Genomic DNA, 26735 nt, shown 5'->3' with positions numbered 1-26735 from the left:
AATATACATTAAGTCACCTCAATAGAAATTCAAATTTTTTTTTTAGTAGAATTTTCCTGTACCTACCACCGTGCGGGTTCTATAAAGGTAGTTATTAAATATCGCCACCTTTTTTTATTTTATCGTCAACCCCTAATGAAGTTACGAATTTACCCCTAGAATTTAAAAATTACGAATTTGCCACTGGACTTAATAACACTATTATCAACTAAATTAAATAAAAATTTATTACTAAAAAATAAAAAATTAATTAACAACTACTCCCTCCGTTTTTTTTTGATCATCCACCTTAGTTTTATAAGTTCTTCTACTTAAGAATACTTTCTATTTTTGGAAAGTTTTTATCCCACTTTTACCCCTTAAAACCCTCATGTTTCTTTTAATTTACCCTTTTTCTTTTATTTATAATTATTTTCTCTCTCATATTTTCAATACAATCATTACTTCACACTACTATTTAATTAAAATAATACCCACTATAATCTCATACTTCCAATACAATCATTACTTCACACTATCCATTACAACCCAAAGATTCTATGTTCTTTAATATGTGTGAAAAACCCAAAGTGTAAGATCAAAAAAGAACGGAGGGAGTAAATTTATAAAAAAGTTAATAATAATAATAATAATAATAATAATAATATTTTAAAAAATAAACTAAATATAATAATTTAAAAAAAAATAAAAATTTAATAATAATAATAATGATAATAATAATAGCAAAAAAAAATAATAATAATAAAAATAATAATATAAATAAAATTAATAATAATTTAAAAAAAACCAAAAAAAAACCCAGTTGCAAATAAAACTAATAATATTAATAATAACAATAATAATATAAATAAAATTAATAATAATTTAAAAAAGTAAAAAATAAAAAACTCAGTCGCAGGAAAAACCGCGAGCCAACCGCGGTTCAGTCGCAGGAAAACCGCGGCTAGACCGCGGTTCAGTCACACAGTTATTATTATTATTATTGTTATTATTATTATTATTATTATTATTATTATTGTGATTGCTATTATTATTTTTATTAAATTTTTATTTTTCTTTTAATTATTATATTTAATTTATTTTTTTAAATATTATTATTATTATTATTATTATTATTAGTATAAATAAAAAATTTTAAGAGGGTGACAAAGTTGTAATTTTTTAAAATTTAGAAGTAAATTCGTAATTTTATTTAAGAGGTGGCGATAAAATAAAGAAAATGACGATGTTTAACGACTGGGTTACAAATTAATTGTAAAACTTATCACTTTCAAATAGTCATTTATGATTATTTCAAATTTATCTATAGTTGTGCCCGGTACAGTGTGCGGTGTACCGTGTTCCGCGTGGTCAGTGCAGAACCAAGGGAGCTACACATGATACGTGTACATCTCTACTGTCCAAAATGTAGCCATCTATTTCTTTGATTCAACCAACACCGCACATTTTTTTTTCTTTTATTCCTATCATTGATTTTCGTGTTCCTCCTACCAAACATGTCTCTATCAGGTTTGCATAACTCAAAATATAATCGATTAGAATAACTTAGTGATTTGCATAAAAAAGTGAAATATAACAAGTATAATGAAACAGAGAAAATACTTTATGATTTTCAATTCCTTACTACTCACTATATCTTTGAGTTTGCACAATGTAACTCAAATATGTGAGACTTTTTTAAACATTATAGTGTAAATTCAAAGGAACAAAATAAATATAATAAGTGCTCCATTTAAACAATACTGACCACAAGTGCTCATTCTAGCAGTATGGTGCCTTGTTGGGGGATGATGTGTCAGGCCGCCACTATTTGCCTTCTGTCGATGCTTCTAAGTCAAGCCAATCCAATCCCCTAACCTCTCCATGATCTCCCTCATGAATGCAAGCTAAGGATTGAGCTATAATGTGATCAAAGTCATCTCTATCAATTTGATTTAGATCTTGCTTTAACTATCATTGTTTTCTATGATATTTTATATTTTTGCAATTTCATATTACTTGCTATATTTTCGTTTTTAGTAATAAAACAATCATTTAAAGTTCTACTTACCCCTATTTTTACCTTACTTTATACTCTATACTCTATAATAAAATACTATACTATACTCTATAAAGTAACCTAACAACCTATTTTTCCTTTTTCTTTTTCAATTAACAATAATAAAATACTATACTCTATAAAGTAAACAATCAACTACAGTGTAGGTCAATCACTTTTCTTAATTCTCGTGCCCACGTAAATGTAGCAACTAAAACGAAACGGAGGAAGTACTTCATTTGTTTTTTATTTGAGTACTATATTTTAATTGTCAACTTTTTATAGTATTTTATTATTTATGTTTAAGATATTTAATATTAAAATATAACAAATAAGTTAAAATAGAAAATAGAAGTATAGTCATATAAAAAAGAAATTACTTCTATATAGATCGTCTAAAAAATTACTAAATCTAACAAAAAAATTAACCCCAACTTAACCTTAAGGATGTGGATATTCTAATGATGAAATAAAAAATTTTAGATTATGTCGCATTAATTTTTTTTTTTCATAAATTTAATTTTTCCGTTTCATTACATTTGTAAATGGTAATGATATATTCTTAATATGTCATGGACAATCAATTTTAAATATTTCAAACGAAAGCAATATTTTATTATTAAGACTCATTAATTAGTTTTAGACAAGTAATTGACCTAATACTAATTATCACTAACGGGACAGAAATCTTGTTGCATTGAAAGACAAGACCTTTAGTGAAGGGTTCATGATACTGTCTACGTCGCAATATTATGTTCACCGATTCTTAAATGACTCGGTTTTGAATTATGTTTATTTAGTGTGTTAAAAGTGATTACCTATATTTTTAAAATGATCAAAAATTAGTTAATTATATCACTCATATCAAAGTGAGACGATTTCATACAAAACGAGTTGTATTATGTTTTACATAAGTATCTGATACTCCCTCTGTTAAGTTCCCACTTCTATTTCGAAGTGTTTCATTTGTTGTTCCCATAAAGAATCTTTCCATTTATATCACAAATTTTGGACAAAAATAACTTTGCTCATCCTCATTTTAATATTTTAATAATGCTGATGACTCCCACATATCTTCCAATAACTTCATTTTAACATTATAATAATCTTATGTTCCATACATGTTTCCTACTAATTTAAAATTTTTTTTTTATTAGTTTTGGACCTGTTGTCTCTATATTTTTCCCACTAACTTTTTTTTTAATATTTTTTGAATCCACTTTTCCTCCATTAAATTTATTATTCAATAAAATAATATCTCCACTATTTGAAAGATTTTGTACTTCTTAATAATACCCGTGAACATTCTTTATGAAAACTTCATTATGGAACAAATGGAGTAGTCAAAACATTAATTTAGATAATTGTTCTAACCTTAAGACCTAAACACATAGCTTATTTTATTGTTTTTTCGCTTTTTTTTAGTGTAAAACGAACTCATATTAGATCATCAGTCAAGCGTAACTCAGATGGTGATATATTTTTCAATGAATATGATATTGTTGATTAGAGATTCAAAACCTACAAACATTATATTTTATTCCTTTTTTACTATTAGTAGTTGACGATGGGCCACAATTTTTTAAATATTATTAATTAAATAAATCATCGATACTCTCTTTACACCATCCAATGAAAAGTAATATTTCCTCCGTTTTAATTTACTTGCAATGTTTGTTTTTTCACGCAGTTCAATGCACTAATTTAATTCTTAATATTTCTAATTATGTATGATAAAAAATTATAAAAATTTGATATTAGTAATCTTTGTAATGAGACGAATCAAACAAGATCTCACTTGACTATGTTTTAACTTATAAATTAAAAACAATTCACAAATGAAGAGTAGTGAATGAATAGTACCATTTGACCTAATATTACAATTAATATGAAACGGAGGAAGTATTTATAATTTTAATAAATGTGAAGTTGGAATTTTAAATTTGTAAATTTGGAATTTTAATAAATGTAAAGTATATACAACTATTACAAGGTCCACGTTTCCTAGTCGCTAATGTATTGAATAGATTTGTTTCTCAATCACAATTTCCATCTTCAAGTACAAGCCAGATATATAACTACACGCTTCAAAGGGCCCACCTTTACTATAAATAACCTAACTAACTAAATCCTTATGTAGTACTTACTACTTTTCGTAATTTAGCCTAAGGAACTAAATCTTTATGTACTTCTATTTAATTTCTTTGTACTTGTTTATTTAATTTTGTACTTTCTTCCGTTTCATAATACCCGTTATATTTTTTATTTTTGGCATTTCATATTACTTGTTACATTTCCATTTTTAGTAATAAAACAATCATTTAAAGTTTTACCTACTCCGATTTTTATCCTACTCTATACTCTATAATAAAATATTATACTATACTCTATAAAGTAACCTAACAACCTATTTTTTCTTTTTCTTTTTCAATTAACAATAATAAAATACTATACTCTATAAAGTAAACAATCAGCTACAGTGTAGGTCAATCACTTTTCTTAATTTTCGTGCCCATGTAAATATAGCAACAATATCAGAACGGAGGAAGTAATATTTGCTTTTATAAAAAAATGTTTCCATCGGTTTGATAAAAAAGTTTTCATCACCACTTTTAAAAATTTTCATCTATAGAATATTTTTTACTTTCAAAACTAACCATATCATATTATACCATTATTCTCAGTAAATCCTGCTTAAAACTAAGTATATGTTCCTAATTTATAATAGAAGGTGTAGTTTAAGGTATGTTTAACAAATCACATTTTAGTTAGTTTTGAGATTTTAACTTTTTAATTGGTTAAATAATTAAAAAAAATTTATAAATAATTTTTGAATCAATTGAAAAGATGACTTTTAATGGCTTAAAGCTATTATGAGTAATTTATGTATTGATTTTTAATATTTTATCATTTTTAAAATAAATACTAAAAGTCAAAAAGTATTTACAATAATAGTAGTTAGCAAATTAGTCTATACTTTCATTTTGTGAAACCAATTAACAATTCCGATAAGTAGTTATTTGTCAAATAAACCCTTAGTAATTAACAATATTGATATTAGTTTTTCTTGTAAGTGATCACTTTAATTAGTCAATTTCTCTAATTAATCACTTAAAAATTAAAAATAATCATTTTAATATTTAAATATATATTACTTTGTTCAATAGAGATAGTCTCACCAAGAGTCCCTTTTATTTAATAATATGTGTATTGAGTGTCCAAACCTTAGCTCCAACTTTATATATATATATATATAAAAAAATATGTATATATATATATATATATATAGAACTCAAACTTAGAAATACAAATATACTCCATTCATCACAAGAAAATAAAAATTTGTCTCAAAACAAAAGACAACAATGAGTATTGAAGTGAAGGAATCCATGATGGTAACCCCATCAAAGGAGACTCCCAAAGGGAGGCTTTGGCTATCAAAACTAGACATGATTATTCGCACTCCTTACTCTCATACTCAAGTTCTTTTCGTCTACCATCATCCAAACACAAAAACCAATTTTTTTGACACAAAAACAATGAAAGAAGCTCTTAGTGAAGCTTTAGTCTATTTTTATCCAATGGCCGGAAGACTAACATTTAACGACGAAAACGGTCGTTATGAAATCGATTGTAACGCTGAAGGGGCAATGTTTGTCGTGGCCGAAGCCTCGCAAACACTTGCGGAATTCGGCAAGGATTACTCGAACCCTGAGTCGCAACTTGGAAAGCTGATGTTCCCGAGTTGCGACTATTCGAAAGGGTTGTCATCGTTCCCTTTGTTGTTAGTTCAACTTACTAGGTTTAAGTGTGGGAGTGTATGTCTTGGGTTTGCACAACATCACCATGTTGCGGATGGGGTTTCTCATTTACATTTTATAAAATCATGGGGAAGGCTTGTTAGAGGACTTGAGCTTGATGTTGTTCCGGTTCATGATAGGCTTTCTTATCTTGCACCACGTGATCCTCCTAAAGTTACTTTTCATCATTTGGAGTATGAGCCCCCTTTGCCTCCAACTTCTTTTTCAGGTTTGTAGTTATGGTTTCTTTGCCAATTTTTTTGCCTATTATAGTTAGCTAAAGCTGTTCAAATATGATCCGAACCAAAATCGAAAGTTAACCAATCCGAAAATATGGTTCTTTTTTAGGTTTATCGAATCAAAGTTGTGTCCGAACCGATTTACGACCAAGAATTGTAAAATCGAACCCGAACTGCGACCGATTTTTATAATCGACATATAACCGTTAACCGACCTGAATCATGCTCAAAATCGAACTTGATCCGGCTAAAATCGACTTAACCCGAACAAATTTTTAATCGAAATGCCATAAACTTGAACCAATTTTTAACATAGAGGTATGATCGACTAATATTCAATCATCTTATTAGTTAATCTAATAAAGTAATAGAAATTTTAATTAATTAAATTTTATACATGGTTTTATATATTTAGAGTTAATAATCAATGGTCAATGTTTATTTAACTATTTTTAATCAATTTAGATGAAAAATGATAAAACTTTAATTTTAATTTATAGTCAAACAAGTAAAAGTAACAAAGTAATAATTATTAACTGATTTGTATTTTAACTATATCCCTTTAACTAAGGGGAATGTTATCAGCAATTAACAAATGCGAACAACTTAATCTGATATTGACTCGATCTATATTAATTATAAATTCGTAGTCGAATTCTACTGGAAAATAATACCCGAATTCGATCTATACCCGGTAAAACCGACTAATTATTAACCAATGACAGTTCGAGACCGATTGACTACTCGACACGAACTTCAATTGATACCGAACAGATGCTAACCTCATAGAGTCATAGCTCAACTTCAACTGAACCGTGAGTAACCTACCTGACCCGAGTGTGACCCGCCGTAATACGCATCCGAAAAATGACCGATCTGAAATACAACTGAACCGAATGACATCTGTCCGAAACCGACTCGATCACCCGAATGTAACACCCATATAGTTAGTTTTGATATTATATTATTATGTAAGTTTAGATGATTTAAACAAGATTTTATTTGACTATGTTTTTTCTTACATATTAGCTGCAATATATACGATAAGCTTGAACAATGAATAATGTCGATATTCATTATTAAGCAAGTATTTCGGAACGGAGGAAGTACTATTTTCAGTTTTCCTTTTCACAAATTCTAGCATGATCTCACCGTAAGACCCATTTTATATTTGGGTTAAATAGTCTAATAATACAAATTATTAGTATATGAATTTCTTATTTTGAGGTTGTCATAATAAATTAAGACAATTTCTTACAAGAGCAGCTCCTCCTTAATTTGATTGAAAGTAAGGTTGGATAAGAAAAAAAAAATTATCCTTAACAAAAGAGTGAAAAGAAAATCCTTTTAAGCACAATATAAATGATTTTCAATCTGTATCTTTTTAATAGTTATGTAGTTCTTGTTTTTGGGTACAAGGCTCATGTTTTGTCTTTGGAGCCTGGAGGGGGTTTGGCCTGACCAAAGTGAGAATAGGTATTTAGAAGGACTTTTAACATATGAAAATATGGGTTAAAACTAAGGAAAAAATTACTTTCAAAATAAAAGAAACATCATTTTACAGTCCACAACAGTCACTTTTATCTTACAAATAATTATTATAATGTGAAATCTTAGCTATTTATTTTTCTTGTTAATAAATTATGAAAAATACAAAAATAAAATAATAAAAATATTAAATTCTTATAATTAAAATTTATAAACTTGAAATTCACTAAATTAAATTCGGTCATATTGGTTAATTTTGTCAGCCAACTATTAAGAATTATTTACCCAAAAGAATCTTGCATCATGTTTTGAAAGTAATGATTTAAAGTGTTATGGTCTACACTCTAGAGATTTCCGTTTTATGTTCGATTTAAAGTTGTGGACCTCCATAACTACGCCCGCGTCTAAGTAGTAACTACATCAAATAATTTACAAGAAAAATAAATTTTTATGTGAGACGGTCTCTTCAAAAGACGTATTAAATATATAAATTAAATAGTCTAATTAATATAAATTAAAAAAAATAAAAATTTAATTTTTTTATTTTTAGATCATCTCTTTAAAAAACAGTCTCTTACATCACAGTAAATTAGCTAGAGTCCCCGTATAAGACTACTTCAAGTAATAATTCATCCTACCTATTTCAACATAATCTTACTATATAAAGTATGTCGGTAATTGAGGCTATTATTAAGATTTCACATTTATTAGCCTATCTACAAATTTATTTGGTTACTATTACTCCATCCGTCCCCAATAAATCGCCTTTAGTTATATTTTATACAAAGATAAAAAATTAATATGATTATTTAAATTATATAGATGATATTAAAAGAAATTTGAACTAAAAAGAATGTGTGATAAAAAAAATTACTATTACTCTATTCGTCCTTAAGCGATGATTTCATTTGAAAATTTGAAATTGGCTCAAATTTATTATTTGGCAAATTAAAATTTTTAAATTTGAATTTGGATTAAATTCCATCATTGTTTTTAAAATAGTTAAAGTTGAGAATTTAAAAATAACTACCTAAATTTTGTCATTTTTAAATTCTTCATTTATGATTTCTTAATTAAAATCTATAATTTGAAATAAAATACTTGTTCTCAAACACTATATCAGGACATTTTTATATAAGAAAATTATAGCAAAGTAAAAAGGACTGATTAAAAAGAATGTGTAATCGTCCGTAAGGGAGAGGAGGAGTATTAACATCTCAATAGGCCTGGTTTTTATATATTTTTTCGAAATTTGAGAACTAAAAGCGAGCCATTAATCTAAATCAAAAGTAATACTTCCTCCTATTCACCTTAAGAGTTCTATTTGATTTTTCACGGGTTTTAAGGAGAGTCAAAAGTGGGACCCTAGGGGTAGGAAAGAGAGTGGTATTATAGGTTTTTAATGTAACGAAGAAAAATTAGTATAGATAATGGAGGGTATAATTGAAAATAGGATAAAACTACTAAGGGTATAAAAGTCAGAAATCCATACCAAAAATAAAAATGGGACAATTAAGGTGACTTGACCATAAAAGAAAATGGGACACATAAGCTGAATAGGAGGGAATATAACTTAATTATTAAAACAAATATAAATTCATACATTTATTTTAAGGTCTGACTTTGGGAAGCCCATTATTACAAATGCCCAATCACCCAAATACTTCAAAATAAAAGCACAAATCTAAATAGGTTTTCTGATTAATCGATAGTAAGTGGCAACAAACGTCATAAGCAACATCATATAATTATAAAATACACTTGATTTAACAAGATATTTTACCTTAGTTCATTATAATCCTAAACTAAAGCACCATATATAAATTTTTGGCACTATAAACATAGATTTACACCGAATCTAAATTTTCAATGTGCTTACAATTGAAATTTTGTCAATAAAATTTTCATTTACCCTCGAGCATAAATTGTTGGAATTTCCAAAGTAATAGTTTAATATATACATTCTCAAAGGGCTATATATTTTACATACTTACGATTGATATTAATATTTTTTCCATGCAATATTTTACAATTAGTTACAAGTATTTCAAAGCGGAGGTAATTAATATATACTCCCTCCAATTTAGTACTAACATCCCATTTCTATATTCGGTCAGTTCACCATTAATGTCTCGTTTTCTATTTTAGTAATAAGTTTTTTCCGTTTTAGCTTTACTAAAGTAAATAATCCTTACTTTTGGTTTACTTTATCTAATTACATCTGTTCCTTATATTTATAGTGGTCCCCAATGCATTTCTTAATATCCGTGCAAAATCAATATAGGACTTTATTGGTGAATAAGAGAGAGTATATTATTAGTGTAAAATTATTGTTTATGAATGATAATTTATGTAAATATAATTTAATTAATCAGGTCCAATGGGAACACCAATTGAGGGCACCTTCAAACTGACAAAATCCCAAGTAAATGCATTAAAAGAAGAAGCAATGAAATCAGTCGAAAAATCAACAAATTACAAGCTAAGTACATTCGTGGTTCAAGCTGCACACATATGGCGGTGCGCAACCAAAGCTCGTGGATTAGCCGACGATGAAGATGTGAAGCTTCTCATCACCGTCGATGGCAGATCACGATTGAAAACACTACCAGACGGTTACTGTGGAAACGTATATTTTCTCGCCGCTTGCTTAGACAAAGCAGGAAATGTCTCCAACAATTCATTGTCATATTCTGCGATCAAGATTTACGAAACACTTAAAAGGATGAACGATACAGAGTACATGAAATCGGCGATTGATTATGTTGAATCGTATCCAGATCTTAAAGGTCTTCTTCGAGGTCCGGCGACTACTGTGTGTCCGAATTTGAGGATTAATTCTTGGGTAAGGCTTCCGACTCATGAAGCTGATTTTGGATGGGGAAAACCTAATTTTGTCGGTGCAATTGGGATTAAATGTGAAGGACAAACCAAAATTATGCAAAATGCTGATGAGGATGGTAGTGTTTTGGTTGCTATTAAACTGTTTCCATCACATATGGAACTTTTTAAGAAGTATTTGTATAACTTCTAATGATTTTTCCAACTAAACCTGCATGGTTTATACTTCCTTTCGTATTATTTGAATTAAGAATTTGACATTATCATAAAGAATTATGAATTGGGGTTTGTTTTGTTTAGGCTTTTGTTGAAGTGGGAGTGTTACCAATTACCATTCATTGTGGCTTATTTTTGTAATCGAGCTCAAGAGGCTTCTAGTCATGTGTACGTGTTATTTGCATTGATTTTTAATCTTCAATCTTTCAATAAAACAAAATGAGAATTTTCTCAAAATTTGTATCAGCAGTGCAAAAAGTATAAATCGTAGTTTTGAGTTTTGCATGCCAATTTCCAAACAGAACCTTAGTTGAAGGCTACTCATTAGTCATTTCACTTTGGTGACAAAAGGTTTGTTATTCACCGCCTGTATAAAAAGTGAATTCTCTTTCATCAATAAACAAGATCATGATTCTCCACCCAAATTTATGTTTTCAAGCTTTATTAACCGAAAATTTCAAAATACCGCAAATCATAAAGAATAAACAAATTCACCACTAGGGATGTAAGTTATTCGGTGAAAAATTGAAATTCAAATTAAAATGTTTTAAAAATTGGGTTTTGATTTAGATACGATGTTAGTCTTTAGAAAATCGAAAAACTAAACATACCGAAATGTAATAATAGGAAATTAAAATTTTGGAGCCCATGAGAAACAATTGACCCAGCCCATCCACACTTCAATTGTCCTCCAAAAAAACCTAAATAAATCAGCGAGTCTTTTGAGAATAGCTCTTGCAAGTTCAATCAAATAAGCCCAGTTTAGTGCATATTTTTAAGAAATGAAATTAAATTTTCACTCTCATAGCATAATCAACTCGATATTTACGCAGAGAGTCGGGATAGTAAATTTATATGGTAATGAGCAAAAATAAGACGGAACATATAGTTGAATCGGACAGATTAGAAGTTAAAAAAAGGGTTAACCAGAAAAATGGAAAATCTCGAGAGGTGAAAAGAAATCGGAGAGTACTTGTGGACAAAAGCTGCAAGATGACAGTGGCGGAAGCTTCTGTTCCCGGTATCCTAACAACTTGCAAGACAGTAAAAGGCTTAACACGACAGGATGAAGCATTACACGATTATCTTCTCTGTTACTGATGCACATCGATTCAAGATATAGCTACACGATCACCAGAGTCGATTTTCTATCACTTCGGAAACTATGGCCTTGATTGTATCCTGCCAGTACAGCAAGAAGGGTGTGATGTATTCGGTTGAGTTGATAAGAGGAGTCAAGGAATGTTTAAAAACCATACCGTAGAATGGTCTTTCAGACCAAGAGAAAGCACCAGACATCTAGACGAACCAGCAGCACTGGAAAAAAATGTTGGAAATTTATAAACGGTGCTTAGTGCAAAACAATTTTCTAAAAAAGTCAAAAAAAAATAAGAACGAAAATAAGATATAAAAACTACGGGAAAATATTACATGAATCCAAGACCATGTAGCTATTATTTATGTCATTCATCTCTCAACTCTTTGATCCACTCTACGCCACTTGTTGGAAATACTTCACATGTAAAACAAGATCTCACATCGATAAAATAATGAGTTGTTGACTTGTATATATGTTGGTGAGCTAATCCTCCTATTACCATATGGTTTTGGAAAACAATGAACCTCATCAAGTGTATGTACAAGTCAACGCTCTTGACCCGTGGGTTTGTGGGTCCGATCCCACGGGTGACAAATCGTCACGGCCTAATACCAGTAAGAGCAAGAGCAAAAGAGAAATAAGTATACCTTATATTTTCGATCAGCTGCCGAGCACACGCAGACAGCATTGGCTGCATAGACAAAATTCTCATAATTTACTTGCTTCCCCTTATAGCTTTAATTGTTTGAACAAGAAGTTTATAGACCGGCATACCTCATCTCGTTTTCCAAATAAGACGGACACGTGAAATGTTGGCTGAACTGATACGCCTTCCTCCTTCCTGGCTTGCAATAACGTTCCCAAGCTTCCAAGTTGAGTCACGATAACCTGTCATGGTACTCATTTAGATTACCACTACATGGTAGATAGCAAATAATATTGTAATGTTGTCGGGCACAGGACATCACGTGGTTTAGGAGTAAGACGAGTCTAACACTTACAAGAAAATGATCTTCATAACGACAAATGACCAAATTTGTTTTAATTCCCTGCGAACCGAAGTATGAACACACAAATCAGAATCACGTCAAAACATATTCAAATTAAATCTCAAAAGATAATTTCTATTTGTATATTAACAACTATCCAGGCACCCAGCTACTTAAACATACCACTAAGCAACTTACATATGAATATTTCTAATCCCTACTAGACTCAATAAAGTTGCACGCACGTTAAGAACCACGTAAAATGTAACGGTTCAGTTTCCTAGTTAGATTGCTGAAATTTAAGTGTAAATAGAATACAAAAGGAGAGAAACTAAGAAGAAGATGAAGACAAGAGAAATAAAAACGAGACAAGAAAACATACACGGTGGGTGCCCACAACAAATGAGTTTCTTTTGAGGCCAAGACCAAAAGGCATTTCAAGGCGCTATGTGGCACTCGCCTTAAATAATTGAATCACCAAGCCCAATCAAGGCGGCCAGCCGATAGCCCGCCTTAAGAGGACCTAGGCGCATTATTTTAAAACTAGGGATCATAATCAAGGATTAAAATGTAGCACAATGTAGAACAAAACTTCTCCTTGAGCACACAAGTAGGACTATGATGCTAAGGCTTTACAACAAATATATACTCAGTTTCTGCCATGTTTAATAAAGATCAATTAAAAATTTTCTCTGTGATTCTGAAAGCATGCAACTTCATTCCATGTCACTAGACTCTTTAGTGAACCCAAAGAACCTAACTAAGCATACTGCAGTATATTCAAGTCAATAATACCGAGCAAATAGAAAATCAAGGTGTGTATGAGTGGCTGAATGACACAGAGAGAGAAGGGGGAACCTTAACATCAAAAGTGAGCTGCTTATGGGGTACAGGAAATCCAGCTGATGAAGGGTCCATCGAAGAATGCAAGAACGTTTTGCCTTCAAAGAGAGACATCATTATTCAAGATAGCTAGTGACATAACAAAAAGGCTTTCATATGAATGGATACAAAAAACTCGGGTATCAAAATGAAAGAAAGTAAATAGTTCACCAAAAACAACAAAAAAAATGCTAATACAAAAATCTGTGGTTCAAAAAACACACAACATGACTTGGCACTTATGAATGTCACTTAACTATGTTGCTTAAACAAAGGTGTTGTGTTGGACATGAACACACACGCGCGGAGGAGAAATGAACACACGATATATGAAGTGAGTCTAAGTGTCCGAGTAACAAAGGTTCATTCAATTTCCAATACTAGTTGCCTAAGAAGACATACTTGATAATGAAGGTTTGAACTTTTAGAGGTGTTTGATATAGAAACATAAAATGTAATGGAAAGGGAAATAACAAAGAGGAGTAAGGGTAAGGGTAAGAGTTGTAGTTATATGTTGTTTGGTATAACAGTATATAAGGGAAACATTTACTTGATCAAAGAAACACCAACAAGAGTAGTAGCAGAATTTGTTATTTGACATAAATGAGTGGTAATAAAACAAGTATCTATTACCATCACGAAAGGGATTAGGTTAACCTAATATTATACCAAACAAAAAATGTGAAGTAATGGTAATTAAATCCCTTACTTGGTATTAAAAAGTTCAAACCAAACACCCCCTCAAACTATATTGGTACAATAAAGAATACAGAAATGCCATCGTTCAAATGATCTCATAATTACTACAGCAAAAACACAACTTGAATTCTCAGAAAGTTAATCAAAGGGCAAAGAGCAAGAGGGACTAACAAATAGTTGCCATCCAACATCAACAAATAACAAATAGAGAAAATGGCCTCTGAAATGAGAAAATGACCTCTAAAATGTAATAGAAATCGATTAATGCCCCAAAAAATATTAATACTACAGATTTAAAAGGAAAGCACACAACAATGTTTACAATCTTATACAAGTTATAATGTTAAACAATCCAAAAACATAACACCACCCCCCCCCCCCCCCCCCCCCAATGCCTCAACCCAATAATATATATTATCATGAAAACCAGCAAACCCTAACCACAGTCTCCATTTGTAATCTACTTTTACTTTAAATGCAATGCCTCAATACCCTCTTCTTTCCTTTTCTTTTCTCTAATTGTACATATGTTCACTACAACCACAACCATTCCAATTTCCAACAATGTCAATCCCAACATGGGTCGACTATATGAATCAAAATTAATCAACTTGAGAGCATTCAGAGAGTCGCAAAAATGGATAGTATAACCCCTCTATCAGCACCTAATTCAACGTTCACGCCATTAAATGTCCAAAAAGAATAACTAAGGTAACATTAAAAAGGTCGCAAAATCGGCAAAATAATTCAAGAACTAATTGTAAAAGTTACTATTCCGTGACTCACCAGATCATCTAAACTAGAACCCATATGAAGAAAAAGAAGAAGATCAAGTAAGAAATCAATAACAAATCAACACAAGAATATCAGTAATTCGTGGATAAATAAGTACTAATTAGTTGAAACCTCAAAAAAAATTCAATGTAATAAAAGAATATATGGAAGAAGGAAAATTACCGCAGTTCTATCTGTGAGGCTTGGTTGAGGGAAGGAGGACTGAGGAGCCGCTCAGAGGAGAACCAAATTCCAACTGCAGGAAGGAATTTGGGACGAAGCAGAAGTATAAATGTATAAATACATTCGAGTACATTTTACTTTTGCCTTGTGGGGGTATTTGAGTCATTCTATATCATGCATTGAAGGGAGAAAAGAGGGGAAGGGGAAGGGGAAGGGGAAGGGAACGATTATGAGCGTTACAAAGAGAGAGTGCACTTTGTTTGTTTAGAAGTAAATGACAAATGAAGAAAAATAAGTGTTATTTTAAAAAATTTTCCACTTTATGAGAGATTATACTCTTAACAAAATTTATTTACGTCTTCCCTTCAAACTCCTCCCCCCAATCCCTCAAACAAAATTTTTTTATTCTTTCAAATCTCTTTGTTTTCTTTCTTTCTATCTCTCTCTATTTAAATACTACACTGTTTGTAACACCCTTGAATTTCCGACCCTCTATACGGAACCAAAAATAAAATAAAATATAAAATGAATAAAGAAATAAAATGGTTAAAGTTTAATTGATATAATTAAAGGGATTAGAAAACTCCAAACAAGATTATGCGGAAATTTCGACAGCATCTGCCCTAAAATTTGAAGCACTATAAAAAAACGAAGATCAATAAAACATAATAGAAAAGAGGCATCATCGGCCTTGTAACAAAATACCACGGCGAAATGATGATCGCGTAATCTTCGGTCGACATGCTAAGCATGGATTGTGATTCCAATATAAACGCTTAGGTTTGAAGAAAGATACGAGAATGATAAATCATTTAAACATACAAGCCACAAAAAAACAACGCAGCGGAAATAACTTATACCAAGGAGGACATGTGCCTCAAACTCAATACATAACCAACTTAATTAAAAAGAAACTATACGTAGGCAATAAGATTATTGTACTCTTCAAGATTCTCACTCATTTCCCCCGTATATAATGCAAAAGAAGCTCCTATACCTGTTATGTCAAACTACGATCCTCCTGCTGCTCAACATAATGACCATAGCCAAATGTATCATAGCATGAACATCATAGAACGTCATGAACAAACAACAAATAGATACACGTCAGTAATCAATGAACTTATAACAATTAGAATCATAAAACAAGGGGATAGACGACGACATAGTACAATAATAACGAACGAATCTACTCATCTGTCTAAACACTTATATTTACTCATGATTTCTCTTTCAACTACTAATCCCTCGAAGTATATTCAAACGTAGTGGATCTTTTCTCTATTCTTATCATCCTGTGTAGTTTTTGGATTGCAATGGTGTATGAAGTCTGAGAGCCAGAACTAAAACCAAATAAACAAAAAAATTATTATTTTGGATATTGCCGACATCTAATTTTATAGTTATCAATAACAAAAAAATTAATTGACTTACACAATGGGATGTGCCAAACAAATGAACACGGACCCGCTTGGAGGGGTTTGCAGCTACTTGATTTTTCTTAAGTGCACTCAAATACATAGCCCAGCAATCAAGAACAGTAGTTGCAATTTCAGTTTGGTTAAACATGCTCTGTGCATCCCTCCGATCCACAAAAATTAGTTTTTGGTACGTACACAAAATCTCCCTGTATGAGTAATTAATATGATTACATGACAATGTTACGAAATTGATTTATAAATAAAAGTTTGAAATTCAAACGGTATCTTACAGTCCATCCATCGTCTCTTTCAACATGGAGTAGTCCAACACTTTCAGCTCCAACTCCTTCATCCCCCCTCAAATATTGCATATTGGTTGTGACGAATTCAGACGCCGGTAGAAAGTTGGGGACCACCTTACCCAAGCCAAGATTACACAACTCCTTTAAAGATGTAAAAATTGGTGTCTCAATAGTTGGAAGCATTGTGATGTTGATCGGAGTAGATGGCGGGGGATTCAAATGTTGGCGGATGCGGACGGTGCAACAGGTTGCACGTTTGTTGGCGGGATGCTTACAAAATGATGATTCTTATTAATCAACAACCTACAAAATTCGTCAATCGATGCTAACCAGTCATTGTTCTCTCATATTTGTTGAGTCTGGCTCAAAATTTCGTCTCCAGAGACAACTTCCTTGTCATGCCTCCCAAGACGCAAGTTGTATCCAGCCACTCGTTGACAGTACGAGTGCGTAATTACTTCAAGGTCTCTTTTGAACACAACTTCAGCCATCTCCAAATCCTGTATGATTAAACAAAAAATGAAGGGTATACTGTAACACCCCGAGATTTTCTAACGTCATTAATTAATATTTTAATGACTTTTAGGGTTTTTATAATTATATAAAATCAATTTAGAAGTAGTTTTAATAAATCCCTTTTATATACGAATTTAAATATTAACATATAATTATATTAAAAAATACGATTGCGACCTCTAAAATAAAGAGGTTCGAATAAAAATTATTATTTTATTATACGTGTGAGTACACAAAGGTGAGTCTCTTAGTTGAGCCTCGCAAGAAAATGAATCTAGATTAAATAAATAAATAAATAAATAAATAAATAAATAAATAAACATAATAATAATACTAATAATAACCATGATAAAAGGGCATGAAACCCTTGATGCCCCAAAACAAGTCGTCACTCCCTCTTTCTTCCTTCTCCCTCTTCCTCTTCTCTCTGTGACATCATACTCCCTCAAAGCCTCACGTCTGAAGCCTCCCAACAGCACCACCAGCCTCACTCACGGCAGCTGCCAGCAGGAAGGCTGCTTCTCTCCTCCTTCACGGCAGCGAGCAGCAGGTAGGCTGCGTGTCTCTCCCCACCACGAGCAGCTCGGCTACTGTACCGCCAACAGGGGACAGTCCGTGTGACTCCTTCTCCCCATTTCGCACAGTGAGTCACCACCACCATAGAAATCACCTACCTCCTTGTCCATCTTCTAATTTCACCTTTATGAGCCATCTCTTCTCTTTTCTCTAATTAATTTTCTAGTTTTTATTTGGAGTTTTATTAAGTGTATTGAGTTTGATGTTGATTTTGTGTTAAGTTCATTGAATCTTTTTGTGGGTAAGAATTTGATTGATGAATTAAACATGTTTATGACTTAGGGTTTGAAGTGTGATTTGAAATTATGGGTTGTGTGTTGATTTTGTATTAGTTTCTTTGAATCTTAGTATGGGTAGTAATTAAATATGTTATCTTTGAACATGAAACGATTAGGGCTTGGATTTAGAGATGAAATTACTAATGATGTGTGTTTTATACTACTCCCTCCTATTCAGCTTATGTGTCTCATTTCCTTTTATGGTCAAATCACCTTAATTGTCCCATTTTTATTTTTGGTATGGATTTTTGACTTTTATACCCTTAGTTGCTTTATCTTATTTCCAATTATACCCTCCATTACTCATACTAATTTTCCTTCCTTATATTAAAAACTCATAATATCACTCTCTTTCGTACCCTTAGGGTCCCACTTTTGACTCTCCTTAAAATTCGTGAAAAGTCAAATGGGACTCTTAAGGTGAATAGGAGGGAATATATTTTAGTGATGATTGATCAAATAACTTTAAAAGTTGTTTTAAGATTTGGTCGATTGGTTATTGTTGTGAATAATTAGTAACGGTGATGATGTTAGTTGACTATGAAAGTGATTTTTATTGATTAAATTGGGAATAATAGTTACTAATTGTTGTGGTTTGATTGTTGTGAATTACAAATACCCTTATTAGGTTGTTATTGAAGTTATAGATACATGATATTAGTAAGCCAAGAGCATAATGTCAACTTATCGTCGATGGTTGCTAAAGTAATTTGTCGTGTTGTTTTGACTATATTTCTTAATAGCTTTGGAGAATGTAACAAATGATATCCCGATACGACAACTCTAAGATTTGCCTTATCGTTATATTAATGTTATATTAAAATTGTAAGATTTAGTGTTGATTAGTTATTTTTGGGTAACGCGAGCCGGTATACTCAAAATTAGTTAATGTAAAGAAACGATTCACACATACTTCTACTTTAAATTGATGGAAAGACTTATGTTGTGTTGAGTTAATGATTTTGACTTGTATTGAATGAGTTGTGTGCGTTCTAGAGTCATCGAAAACTCATGTTGAATGGGTGATAGCGGTTAGTTTGGTATTTAGTTTGGTATGTCAAAGTAGTTAAGGGAACTTATTAGCTCTACTCATAACTTATATAAGTGCCCATTTTGTAAGAGGAAAGTAGAGCCTTGGTTGGGGTGATTTTGTGACTTTTGATCGTGCGGTGACGCTTACAGGTACGTAACGTAGTAACTAACCCTTATATGCAATTTGCTTAAGACATTATTGTTTATTGTGATAATATGCGTTGTATCGAAACTATGAGGTACTAGTGAGTACACTTTATATGAAGAGCTATCGACTATGAAATCCTTGCGCTTAGAATAGTTTAGAGAATGAGAGTGTTAATAGAAGGCGGGAACCACCCCCTTATTTATTTAAGAATTAGATTATGCCTTAATCGGAGTTAGAATGACTCCTTTATAGGTGAATTTCATATTTTGTTGAGTGGCTCAGTGGGTTTTAGCGTTCTGCTATCTCAGGGCGCTCATTTATAGTTGAAAGTGGAAGTTATTCCCATCTGATAAAGTATTAGATTATGATTAGCTGGCGTGACTCAACTGGATTATGTCTGGTTGATTTAGTAGTTCCCTAGGTGAGGTTCGACAGGACCACCGTAAGGGGGGTATGAGCATGCTTGGGTCATTGGGCGCCGGGTGGCCGATACTGCCCCTTGACCAAGGTGTTACCATGCGGGCCTTGCAAACCCCAATATGGTGGCCTCTTCACTGGTTTAGTACCCCAGTGTGTTAGTTTTTCCCGAAGGTAGGACCCGAGAGGGTCAGCTGGAGGGGGCATGAGCTCATACTTTGCCATGGGCGCCGGGTGGCCGATAACGTCCTTGGCCGTGTCACTATGCCAGGATGTAGAGCAAAGATCCATTGATATAAATTTATTCAGTGATAGGAAGTTTATTCATTGATTGAAAGTTATTTAATGATAGAAGGTTCATTCTTTGATAGAAAACTTACACATTGATAGAACGTTTACTCATTGATAGAACATCTGCTTATTGATAGAATAGTTTATGCTAGTGAGAAGTGTGCCTAAGTTAAGTTACCTCAAGGATATTACAGACTATGATCACACTTACCTTAAGATAGACAAGCTCTATAAGGTCATGTGTTAGGTATTTTGTTAATTCCTTGGTCAAGTTGATACTATACGTGTTTTGCAAGAGTTTATGTTTGAAAAGAGGAGCGTGAAGACCTGCATTCTACCCAAGAACACGTGGTTCGGGTTGGAAAGCACGTAATGAAATTAAGAAGTATAAGTGGCCGATAAACGGTTACTATCTGTGCTTGCGTCTTATGAAATCATCTTATGTTGTTTTATAACATAATGTTATCTAGTAGCTGGCCTTATTATATTTGATGCTAGTTACTGACGTGTATGTGTTTGTGTTTATGTTTGATTGTTGATGACTTTCTATGATTGTCCTGTTATGACACATTGGCCTTTGGTCTAATGTCGAGCAGCAGGTGGATCATAGACAGGCGTAGCGGCTACTAGAGCTTCTTTTGCATTGCATTGCATTTGGAGAGAGTGATGAGGGCGAATCATAACCTGTTTCATACCGCTATCTTTCGATTTTGTAGCTCTTGTTATCTTTTGTAAACTTTGGTTGTATATGTTTTGTTATGAGGCCTTGTGTCCTCCCTCATATATTTGTATTTCCATTGCGTAGTTTATAACTCTGTATGGTTTTAAAGAGTTAAGTCTTTTAAAACGCAAACGTCGACACTGGAACCACGATCCATGCTTGGCATGTTGATTTGAGAATCCAGCAACGAATCGTTCCACCGTGACATAGTTTTGCTAGGGCGTTGGTGCCTTTACTTTATTAGCTTCTAAATAACTTTTGTTTTTCAATAAAGGCGCACAGTTTTAAGGCAGATACTGTCGAAACTCCCACTCACCTTTTTAAAGTTAATATTTAACACTTATTCAAATTCTTTTCCTTTTCTTTTATGTAACACCCGAATTTCCTCCCGTCCTTTACGATTTTGGTTTCGTTAAGGGGTCGGAAATTCTGGTGTGTTACATATACAGATACCATATAAATCATGTTTTAACTCAAATATATGATGTCATATTACCGAATATATTATGTTACAATCCCCAATCAATTATATTATGACCCCAAATTTATTATGTTACGATTTTAATTTTATATTTATGACTATATATGAATTATACAAAAAAACCAAATACAATATATTATAAACCAAAATACAATATATTATAATCCTAAATATAATGTGTTATGACCCCAAATATAAAATATGTTACCCACGTTTAATCCTTTGGCGGCCAGTTCCAAGTCTGATGGCCATCTTTCATCAAAACAATATGTAAAGGATCTATCTTGTACCTCCTTGATAGGTCCATCATCTTGTCAAACTACATGTCAAAAAAACCAAAAAAATCAACAAATATAACGCCAAAGGGAATGTCAAACATCAACAAATATAACTCCAACAATAAGCATATATAACTCTAAACTTACGACAATGGAACGAAACTCAACGGCTTTTGAAAGAAACTAAATTTCAAATAATGTAAACTGAATATCATATAACAAGCAAAATGCAAAAAAAAAAAAATTAATAGAACAAAACTGATGCAAAATCAAAAAAAATCTAACCTTTAAGTAAACCTTTTAGAAGATGATATACCAACGAATCAATTGAATGAGACAACAACGAAGAACCACCTTAATGGAGGATTTATGCGGAATAATGAGTTGAAAACGAAGAAGAACGTTGGAGGTTCTGCGGAAGAGATGATTTGAAATGAAGAATTATGGAAACTGCCACAAGGAATGTAAAACATGGAAACTGAAAGAAGCAATTTTGGTATGAGTTCTGACATGCACTTTTATTTTTTTATTCAGTTTTAATTTATTATTTTTTATTATTTTTTATTTATTTTAAATTTAAAAATCAATATGGGCTGGCCTATTGTTGGACGTCTCTTTTAGAGACCGTCTCAACTAAGAATTTGTTTTTACTCTTGAAGTAACCAACATTTCCAAAGTCATCCCAAATAAACTTCAATATCAGCATTTTAGGCAAATTCACCCACTGGATCGTCAAAAAAGCCGACCCATTTCTTAATTTGAATCAGGTAAATTCCCCTATCATTTAATTTTCAATTCGTTATTAATTATTTAACCCTAAAGTCCAACATAAGTTCATAATCATTAAATTCCGATGTCTACGCTACTTGCATTTCATAGAATCAGATTGAAATGGGAATTTTATAAAATATTTTTAAAATGTAATCCCAAAACAATTTAAATTGAAAAGAAACAATATCTACTTCATGGTGTGGTTATGGGCAGTTTAAATTTCTACTAAAAGAGCTTTATTTTTCTGAATTGTTGAAGAAAATGAGTGATTTGGTTTCTGGGTCTGATCCATCGGGCAGCAATGAAATAAAGGGCAGTGGGTTTGATGCTGCCCGGATTCAGGAGGTGAAAGCATGGCTGATTTCTCAGTTTGATGCTGTTGGTAAAGATGTGCCCGAATTCGAGTACACTCCACGTAGTATTGCGCATTTGCATAATATTGCTACTGTTTCTCAAGCTAAGACCCAAGCTGTTGGCATTGTTGCCAATGATTTCCGTCAAAAGGCGGCCGAGTATCGCTCCCAAGGTCTATCCTTTTCCCTATTGTTTGTAATATAGTAGTTTTATGAGTATTGTTGTGTAGGGTGTATGTTTAGTTTGCAATGGTGGAATGCTAATTGATTCTTGATTATGTTGGATGGTTTTCTCTCACTCTATCACTTGTATTTAGTAATGATTCTAGTTTATGTTGAGTAGTTTCTTCTCATTGAAACACTTGTATATTGTATCATGTGCATGGATCTCAAAGTGTTATTTTTATAACCCCAATGTCATTAATTGGCTTCCTAGACGGGTTTCAGGGGATTTGGAAGTACCGACCTTACCTTTGTTAGCGATAACAAACTAACATAGAGTATGTCGTTTGACTTTTTTTTAGCAAACATCATTTGCAACGTACATGAATAAGAAGTGGTCATGATTTTATGAGTCAACTTAATATAATCTATTATAATCTATAAACCAAAATAATATAAATTTTTTTACTCGTCAAAATAAGGGACATGGATGTCTAATTGGTTAATTGTCTAATTAGTTAAATTATGTTCACTTTCTGTACTGCTTACTCTCATACATTCTTCCTTCTTAGGTTAGTTCATCATTAATAACTCAAGTCATAATAAATTGGGGGAATGAGCTTTATAAGTGATGTTTAAACAGTCTAGATTTTTTAAGTATTGGTCTTTGTTTGATATGTGGATTGATGAGGTAGAGGCTGGAATAGAAGAAGTATATGAAAGAAATTCCTTGGTTTGTTGCTTTCGTTATGTTGATTTTATGAGAAGTTTGATTACTAGCTGCAAGGATTAGAGAGCTATTGGAGAATGTGGGCTTGGCCCAAGAGAGTTTGCCATCAAGCATAGTGGGTTCAGCACAAGTTTTGGCAAATGTTGCTAACTTGTTGAACATAAGGGACACTGAGTTGAGCAGGTGAGTGTTTCATGAGATTAATGACTTTCTTTATGTCTTCAATTTATTGTTGTTACTACTTTGAGAGGCCTCATTAGAATATGTGTATTGTAGTTTCCTTGTGGCAAGGGGAGATCTTTCTCTGAGAAAGTCTGGAGTTGAGGAGAAAAGGGCAAAGGTACAAAAGGAGTCTAAGGTGCTCCTTGATTATACACGGAAGGCTATAGCAAGGCTCACTTACTTGAAAAGGTACGCTGCTGGTGACATCTTTCAAAAATGTCAAGAGATTGTGCTGGATTAGTTTTATGTGATATTTTTGCAAAAACTATGTAGTTAGCACTGTGATGTCTTCTTTGAGGAGATCTTCGTAACTGATTTGGTTTAATTGTCTTAGAATACTTGCTCAATTGGAAGATGAAGTAGCTCCTTGTGAGGCTCAAATTGAAAACTGGAAGACGAATTTGCCTCTCCTGGTTTCAAAAGAACGAGAATATAATCAGAGATATTCTAACTACAAGGTAGTTTTGTATCTCTTGCTTGTTGGTACTAGACCTAGTGATAACTTTTATTTGCTAGGGCCTAGGGATACATTAACAACATTCCATTACCTCGGTGCCATAACTAGCTACCACCTAGTGTGGGGTTTGGGACGTGGGAGGATCGGATGTACAGATGCTTACCCTTGTTGATCATAAAACTAACAAAAGGATTATACTTGTTTCTGATTGACCCTGGTAGCAAACTTCATGTGCAGCTTCACATAAATAAGAAGTGCATTATCTCAAAAAATAATAAAAAAGCGCACATGATTTAATGAGTCATTTTACTTTAGTTCATTATAATCTGAAACCAAAGAACTATAAATCCTGGACCTTATCGTAATAATGGAGATTGCTAGGGCCTAGGAATATAGCAAGCATATACTTTTTTGCGGGGAGGGAGGGTTTTTTCTTGTCTTAGTGTTTGTTCTTGAACATGAAACTGGATTGCTTTTAGTATCACTTTATACCCAATCAAAGATATGGATGATTTTATTTTAGAGTGTTTAGTGAACTCTTATGTGTGCGGGATGCGGTGCGCCTTATTTAAAATGTTTTTTTTTTTTGCTTAATTTTTTTTGTGAAACATGTAAGAAACTCATGCTACAGGTATAAATCAACATGGCTTTGTGAAACAGTAATAGAATCTGCTGTTTGTCTCTTATTGAAATCTTGGGATATCCATTTTTCTTTTTTACCATGTTAGTACTCAATTAGTTAATGGGAGGCTTACATCATATGAGCACGTTACTATGAAATTGATGAGGATGATCATGTAATACACGATTAAATTTTTGGATAAACAAATCAAATTGGAGTAAATATTAGGAAAAGGAAAAAGAAAAGACCACTTGGAGGAAAAGGAAGGACAATTATTCATGAACTTTTCAGAGCATCTAGAATATAAAGACATTTGATGATGGATCAGCTTTGACATTATATCAGAGATAAAGCAATTTTGCGAACAGTTGAAGGGTTATGGAGGTAGCATCTAGCAAGTGTTACGACATATTTTGCTCTCATTGATGAATTGACACAATAAAAGAAATGATTTCATCGTGATTTTAAGATTTTTGGAATAATATTTAAGATTATAGCTGAAAATATGACTTTTAGAATTCATATTTAACCTGCTGCTGGTGATTTCTCGCCTTTCCTATGCCTCTGCATATGATTTGTCAAGTTGCTTGGTTTTAATTTTGTGAGGGCTTAGTGATGAAACTTAAAATGGTATACATATTTGAGGTTTTGCTATATTGTTATAGGAGTATGATTTACTCGTTGATGTGCCCCCTCGAGTTAACAAGAGTTAGAGATAATTAACGGCAAGTTTTATTTTAGTTGTTCCAAAATTTTGAATCTTTTAATAGGAGGAAATAACTAAGATTTACTATCAAAGTTTGTAGTCTTTTTCACTGTTTGGTTAGTGATAAGGTGTTTTCGTCTTTTCGCCACTCTTGTGTGTGCAGGCACTACTGAATCGTGTAGGTTACAGCCCTGAAATCAGCCATGGGGTACTGGTAGAAATGGTCGAACACAAGAAAGAGTTGGAGAAGAAAACTTTACCCATCATTGATACCTTGAAAAGCTACCAAGACTTGCCTCCTGTAATTCTGTTTTCTCTTGCTGCTATATCATGTTTCTAAAATTTTGAGTTACATTTATTATCTTTTATGCTTTTTTTTTTCCCTAAATTTATGCTATATTATACCAGGATAAAGCATTGGCTTCTCTCGCCATTGAAGACAAGCGAAGACAGTTTGCTGCTGCGGAGAAATATCTTGAGGAGGTCTTGCAGTCTGCGCTTTCTGCAACAGATTAAGTTCGCCTCTAGCTTATGCCATGTTTTAGTTGGGTTTTTTTTAGAAGAATGTCAACATCTACCTTGTTGATGGTATTGTATGTGAACCTAAGTCAAAATTTGGTGTAATACAACTTGTTAAGTTTATGAAGGTTTTTACTATTCTTGAGCGCCTAAATTTAGGTATTTGTTAAAAAATGAATTTGTGTTTAGGATTTACCAAGCATGTAGTGCAACCCTCGTATTGGAAAGTTCGCGCATTTGAATCTCATAGTGTTGGGTTAAAATCAATTTAGGATTGAATTTTTTGTAACCTTGTAGTTTTACTGGTTTTAGCTCGTTAAAAAAAGAATTAGATTACAGGAAACTTATGGGTTGTGAAAACTTTTTGGATGCCCTGATAAAATCCATTTGCGACATCTTTCAAATTCTAAGCATCAAAACTACTCAACATTCTTCGTTTTTACTAGTGTGTACACGCTTGAATCCTTTATGAAATGATCCTCTT

General features: G+C 32.3%; 3 protein-coding genes across 4 annotated transcripts; 2 read left to right on the top strand and 1 right to left on the bottom strand.

Moving 5' to 3' along the window:
- Positions 1–5330: 5330 nt before the first annotated feature.
- LOC130811474 (anthranilate N-benzoyltransferase protein 2-like) lies at positions 5331–10842 on the top strand. The gene is made up of 2 exons (XM_057677794.1): positions 5331–6067; positions 9941–10842. The coding sequence occupies exons 1-2, from the start codon at positions 5404–5406 to the stop codon at positions 10597–10599; spliced, it is 1323 nt and encodes a 440-aa protein (XP_057533777.1). The 5' UTR covers positions 5331–5403; the 3' UTR covers positions 10600–10842.
- A 620-nt stretch (positions 10843–11462) lies between these two features.
- On the bottom strand, positions 11463–15395 carry LOC130811483 (uncharacterized). 2 transcript variants are annotated; one of them, XR_009041172.1, is made up of 8 exons: positions 15249–15395; positions 13569–13651; positions 12723–12770; positions 12496–12609; positions 12369–12412; positions 12054–12135; positions 11882–11939; positions 11463–11804 (listed from the first exon to the last, which is right to left on the bottom strand). XR_009041172.1 is itself a non-coding variant. In XM_057677806.1 (7 exons), exons 2-7 carry the CDS (start codon positions 13626–13628, stop codon positions 11754–11756), a joined length of 375 nt encoding a protein of 124 aa, XP_057533789.1. In that variant the 5' UTR covers positions 13629–13651; positions 15249–15394; the 3' UTR covers positions 11463–11753. The 2 variants fall into 2 exon arrangements, 1 of the variants encoding a protein (XP_057533789.1); XM_057677806.1 differs by lacking the exon at positions 12054–12135 and having other exon boundaries at positions 15249–15394.
- Positions 15396–22336: 6941 nt separating this feature from the next.
- Positions 22337–26429, top strand: LOC130811452 (AUGMIN subunit 1-like). Its single transcript, XM_057677781.1, has 7 exons — positions 22337–22476; positions 22739–23006; positions 23776–23908; positions 24002–24136; positions 24282–24405; positions 25896–26033; positions 26141–26429. Exons 2-7 carry the CDS (start codon positions 22742–22744, stop codon positions 26246–26248), a joined length of 903 nt encoding a protein of 300 aa, XP_057533764.1. The 5' UTR covers positions 22337–22476; positions 22739–22741; the 3' UTR covers positions 26249–26429.
- Positions 26430–26735: the final 306 nt, after the last annotated feature.

This window comes from Amaranthus tricolor, chromosome 1 (genome assembly GCF_026212465.1).
Source record: "Amaranthus tricolor cultivar Red isolate AtriRed21 chromosome 1, ASM2621246v1, whole genome shotgun sequence".
Lineage (NCBI taxonomy): Eukaryota > Viridiplantae > Streptophyta > Magnoliopsida > Caryophyllales > Amaranthaceae > Amaranthus > Amaranthus tricolor.
This window is presented reverse-complemented; position numbering and strand designations above follow the sequence as displayed.